Below are 6,000 nucleotides of genomic sequence, written 5' to 3'. Positions count from 1 at the left end.
TTTTACAGGGGGGATGATTATGACCGTTTTTATTTCAGGGGGGATGATTTTGACCGTTTATATCCCCCCTCAACTCGAGTACTGAATGTAACTGACCTGAAACAAAAACAGGTAGATCGCCATTCCGGATCTTTTTGCTGTAGACGCCTACGATGAAACTGAGCATAGTTAGAGCCAAAATGGCGTCTCTCTCCCCCATTTAAATGAGCATCCAATCAAATTCATGGAAGTTTCTCCTGTCCAATCAGCGTCCACCTGGGGGCCTACGTCAGAGCAGTGGGCGGAGCTGTGTCGGGGTGTTGTGAATTCGTGTAGCACAGAAATCTGGAGTGGGAGTTGTCGGGCCGATCTGCTTTTATCGATCCGCACCGATTGACAGCCCAGCAGCCACAGCCATGCCGGGGATAGAGAAGCTGCCGCTGGAGGAGACGCTGGAGGACAGCCCGCAGGTACGCGTCTCCCTTCCCCGCAGACCTGGCAGTGTGCTACCGTTAGCCCCAGGCTAGCTGTCTTTGTGAGTGTTTACGGACGTGCGGCGGAGAGAAGCAGGGGTTTAGCTGCACTCTGTTTCTCCACGGTTACGGTTACATATGCAAATACCAAAGGCTGCAGCTGCATTGCTCTCAAACGGGTGGAAAAACGAATCCAGCCTAATTACGTTGGTTCCTGCACCAAAATCCAGGGCACAACACCTGCTGTGACGTCACTGATCCTGCTGTGACGTCACTGATCCTGCTGGGGATTGATTGAAACAATGATGATTTATCTGATACATTACCATCTAAATGTCTTTTGTATATGTGTATATATATATATATGTATATATATATATATATATATATATATATATATATATATATATATATATATATATATATTATTAGGGATGGGCGGTATGGACTAAAAAATGTATCACGATAATTTCTGGCATTTATCCTGATAACGATAAAAATTACGATTTAAAAAAAAAAAAAATAAAAAACAACAACAATTCAACTCCACCTTTTGTAACTATAAATCTATCACCACATTCAGTCTCATGGAGCCCCCAAAACACTGCTCTAAAAGAATACTAAATGCTACTAAACTACACCAATTACATTGAATTAATAAAAACAATTAAATGAGTTACACCTGTACTGCAAAACTGGAATGACTCATGTTTGATCCGCCATGTTTGTTACACAAACGCGTATCAACGGGAATTTATCTTTCTTTCTTTCTTTCTTTCTTTCTTGCTCATATCTTTCTTTCTTGCTCATATCTTTCTTTCTGGCTCATATCTTTCTTTCCTTCTTTCTGGTTCATTTCCTTCCTTCCTTCCTTCCTCCCTCCCTCCCTCACTCACTCACTCACTCACTCACTCACTCACTCACTCACTCACTCACTCACTCACTCACTCACTCACTCACTTCACATATGTTGTGCGTCGATTTAACACAGAACCATAATTCAGGCTTTACACAAAAACGTCATCAAGAGGAATTTATCGTTTTTACCGTGAGATGACAAATTCTTACCGTGGGGAATTTTTTTGACGGTATATCGTGAGCGGTAAAATATCGCCCATTCCTGATATATATATATATATATATATATATATATATATATATATATATATACACACACACATACATTTATGTGTATGTATGTATGTACAGTACTCGAGTTGAGGGGGGATGAGGGGGGATGGCATCCCCCCCTGAAATAAAAATGGTAAAAAATCATCCCCCCTGTAAAACTGCCATCCCCCCTTTCCATCCCTTATGTCATTTCATCAATGAATGTGGTTTTACTGCTATTTCAACATTTAGAGTCATCACCAGAAAAATAACACCAGAAGAATAACTTATTTGACAATTTTCACCTGTTTCACCTGTTTTCACTTGAAATAAGTAGGAAAATCTGCCAGTGGGACAAGATTTATCTTCTTATTACAAGCAAACATGATCTTGTTCCACTGGCAGATTTTTCTACTTATTTCAGGTGAAAATCTACTTGAAACAGGTGAAAATTGTTGTTTTTTCCAGTGATGAGTCTTGTTTTAAGTGTAATGAGATTTTTTTTACTAAAATGAGACATTTTAACTGGAAATAAGACAAATATTCTTGTTAAGATTTTGAGTTTTTGCAGTGATCCATTTTGCTTATCCTGTGAAGGACAGTGTCATATTGATAAGTTCAGAAAACTGTTTTTTTTATTTTTGTGTTTTGATGTATTTGATGTAAGCCCAGTGGATATTTAAAGCTTACAGAAGGCTGCATTTAACTGCTGCTATGTCATTCCTGCAGTATTTCTGCAGGTGTTTTGGTCAGTGCTATTATTTGTAATATATTATATTATTTGTAATCAGCACAAATTATCTGTCCCCATATGATAAAATCCACCATCCCCCCTGATTTTTTTTTTTTTTTTTTTACAACTCTGGTACTGTGTGTGTTTGTGCGTGTGTGTGTGTATGTGTATGTATATGTGTATATATATATATATATATATATATATATATATATATATATATAAACATTATTAAGGTTTAAGTGCAGTAATTCAGAGCAGGACATTGACAGCTAAAAGGAAATCTGATAACAGCAGAAAATGTAAAAATGTGATTTACAGTAAACTAACGCACGTGCAGTAGCATAATATGCCAATACCACTTTCAGAGTCCAAAATGAACTTCATATTCATACGCCAACATCAGATGAACAGAGAGCATGTAAATTGTTGCATGAATAAAAGTAATGACCTCAAATTCTTCGCATGCAAACTCCACTTTTGACAGGGTGACATCAGATTCCTAACTTTGTTCGTACACAAACTATTTGAACTGTATTGTTGCACTTCTAATCAGTCTTTAAGTCCTAAACTCATTAACAGACATTTCAAAAGTATAAGTATAAGCAAATTCAGTGATATCATGGTAGTCATGGTGAACCATGAGGGTCCCTCATTATAATATTGTCAGAATAATTAACTGATATACTATCAGTTTGCTGACAGTTATCATTGTCAGCAACCTGGTTTATGATCCCATATTATATCAGCACTGTGCACCCTGACAAGCCTGTCCTTACGTATAAATCTTGCTGCCACATCGCTTTTTTTTAAAATACATGATATTTCCATGATATTTATTTAATTTTTTTACAGATACTTGCCAACCAAAAGCATAAAATGCTGTTGCATGACACCTTGGGTACAGAGTTGCTCTGTGGGAATGAGTAGCAGGTGTGGATTTGCATAGATAGTGGGTGAGGCTTTATGGTGTAACAAAGGGATCATTTAGCAACGTTATATGTTGAGATTTTAATAAAATGCAACACTGACATTTCCACCAGGATTATTTATTGGTTTCTGTTTTATAGACGCGCAGTTTGCTGGGAGTGTTTGAGGAAGACACTGCAGCCATCTCCAACTACTGCACGCAGCTGTATGAGGCCATGCAAAGGATTTACGATGCACAGGTACACCACACATATTTTGATTCGTAGAAGTAGTGTGTTCTTGTGAAGCAGCATTACTAGGTCAATACTGATTGGATTTTGTGCCTCCAGCTGATCGGTGCTGCTGTTCTTTTCTTTCAGAATGAGCTGAGTGCTGCGACACACCTGACCTCCAGGCTGCTGAAAGAGTACGACAAGCAGGTAGCAGGGCGGCCGCGGGTCCTTAAAAAGTCTTAAAAAGTCTTAAATTCAATTTTCCTAAAGTAAGGCCTCTAAATATCTTAATTGGTCTTAAATCTCAATCCAAGGGTCTTAATTTTAGAGGGAATGTATCCAGTCATCATTAAAAAGTTTATTTCATCGTTTTGATGAGAATCTCCCGTGGAGGTTCTAAATCTGTGTTTCCAGATTTGGTGGGTTTCTGCCCAATTGGGCTGAAAAATATAGGACTTGGCGGGTTGATCAAATCTGGGCGGCTTTTCCTGATTTTTACCAAATATTCAGGATAAATTATTAACAAAAAAGTAGCCATTATGGCAGAGAAAAGTAGAAACTTGCACAATAAACTCACTGATGTTTTATTTGGTTTTTGATTTTTTTTTATTTAATTTATTTTATTTTTGTACATGTAAAAAAAACAACACTTCAAGAGAAGTTTAAGAAAACAAAAAACAAAGAATTTCATCCTTTAACATTTGATATCTTAATATACATGTGCAAAAAATCTACTCAATTTAATTGTAGTCTTTGTTTGGAGCCTGAACTTTTCTTGGCTATTTAGTGGTGTTGTGATGCTGGAAATGTATTAGGCATTTCATGATTTATGGTTTTAACATAGAGAATGTACGATTTGGGCTGTTTTTTTCATTATTTCGGCGGGTTTTACATCGTGTTTGGGCTGGAACCTGTCAGCCAGATCTGGCAACCTCAACCCGAGCGCTGGATTTCTTAGTGACTTGTCTTTTTTGTCTTAAATTTTGTTTGAAAATGGTATTACAAAGTCTTAAATGGATCTTCGTCAAACCTGTAGACACCCTGAGCCACTGCCTACTTTACACCAGGAGAGGCTCAGCAAACTCCAAGTTAGAAAGCCAACCAAGAGGTGATTTATTTGTCATGGAAAACTTGTAAGTTTCCAGTCTATAATCAGGTGATTTGAATTAAAACAATAAGCTCTGTGTGGATTAAGCGCTTAAACGCAGTCTATTAAAAAAAAAGCCTTCATCAATGAAGCCCCGTTACGTAGATTCACCATGGCAACAGTACAGTATTTTCTGCACTACTTTCTATATCCCACACATGCTGGATCCAAATAATTTGGTTGGATATGAGTGATCGGGCATATGTCTTATAAACTGCAAAGAAAAGACTTAACTTCTTAAGGAAGCTTAGGTCCTTCAGTGTTTTCAGAAAGATGTTTAATATTTTCTATACGTCTGTTGTGGAGCGTGAGATCACATCTGTTGGGGAGCAGCATCAGAGCCAGAGACTTAAAGAAACTGATCAAACTGATAATGAAGGCTGGTTCTGTCCTGGAGCTTCTAGAGCTGATCAAAAAAGAGGAAACTTCATGAAACGAAGATCACGGACAGCCCTGAGCATCCTCTTCACAACAGAGCGTCTTCAGTCTGAGGCTTCCTCAGATCCACTGTTGTTCAAGAAAGAACATCTCGGACATTTGATCCAAAGATTGTCCATAACGAGCATCGGGAGTAATCAGCTGAATCTTTTTCTTTCTGCTCTGGCATCAGATGGAGTCCTTGCTGCTCCCCAGATATGCAGCTCACAGTCTGTTTCTTAAATACAAACGTCACAAGACTCTCTGGACTGATTTTCACTCCCCGTGACTTTGTCCTTTGCCAGTAAAAACATGCAAACCGTCAGATATCCTGCAGATTAAAGTGATGGAACAAAACTTTGTTGTAAACAAACCTGAAGACATGTGACGTGACGGTAACAAACATCTCATATTGCAACGTTCTTGACAGATAAAAGTGTGTATATAAATATTTCTGTGAACACCATCGTAGTTTTTTGTACAGATATTTTAGATATTGAAAACAGACCTTTTCTTATTTTGTGTGTTTTACTTGCGTCTGTGGCCAGTTATATGTCTTAAACATTGAAATATACTTTTGGGATGGATTATAGTACTGGAGGAATTTCCTGTTGGGAACTTGGAAATGTTGGCGTCCGATTTCAGTTGAAAGGCACCGACTCCCTGTTGGTTCGTAGCATTATCCTCCAGTCGGGAAAAGAGCGGTCCAACTCCAGCACCTGGACTGAGACGCCACGCATGCTGTAAAATAATTACCGCAACGTGATTTTAAAATTAGCCCCCGGCCTTATCGTGCCAGCTACTGCTGTTGCCAGAGCCAGAGGACAAAAGCCTCTAAATCACGGGACGGCAGCTGTGCCTCCCATCAGCCTTATCACTGCAGCCTTTAGCAGTTTAACAATAGACACCAGCCTTATCTGTTGCTTCACACGCATCTACCTTTACCACACCTCTCTCTATTCACTGCACCACCCAACACTTCACGTTACATCCTTTCTA

General features: G+C 38.6%; 1 protein-coding gene across 1 annotated transcript in view; it reads left to right on the top strand.

Annotated features, from left to right (window-relative positions):
* The first annotated feature begins 289 nt into the window (after positions 1-289).
* Positions 290-6,000, top strand: part of LOC133448276 (DCC-interacting protein 13-alpha-like) — a 30,313-nt gene continuing 24,602 nt past the window's right edge. Inside the window, exons 1-3 of the mRNA XM_061726652.1 lie at positions 290-449; positions 3,366-3,464; positions 3,585-3,644. Of these exons, the coding sequence (XP_061582636.1) occupies positions 396-449; positions 3,366-3,464; positions 3,585-3,644 (213 nt within the window). The 5' untranslated portion in view covers positions 290-395. The remainder of the gene's footprint in view (positions 450-3,365; positions 3,465-3,584; positions 3,645-6,000) is intronic.

The sequence above is a fragment of the Cololabis saira genome, chromosome 8, assembly GCF_033807715.1.
Source record: "Cololabis saira isolate AMF1-May2022 chromosome 8, fColSai1.1, whole genome shotgun sequence".
Taxonomy (NCBI): Eukaryota; Metazoa; Chordata; class Actinopteri; order Beloniformes; family Belonidae; genus Cololabis; species Cololabis saira.
The sequence above is the reverse complement of the archived record's forward strand: the minus strand, read 5'-3'. Positions and strand labels throughout refer to the sequence as shown.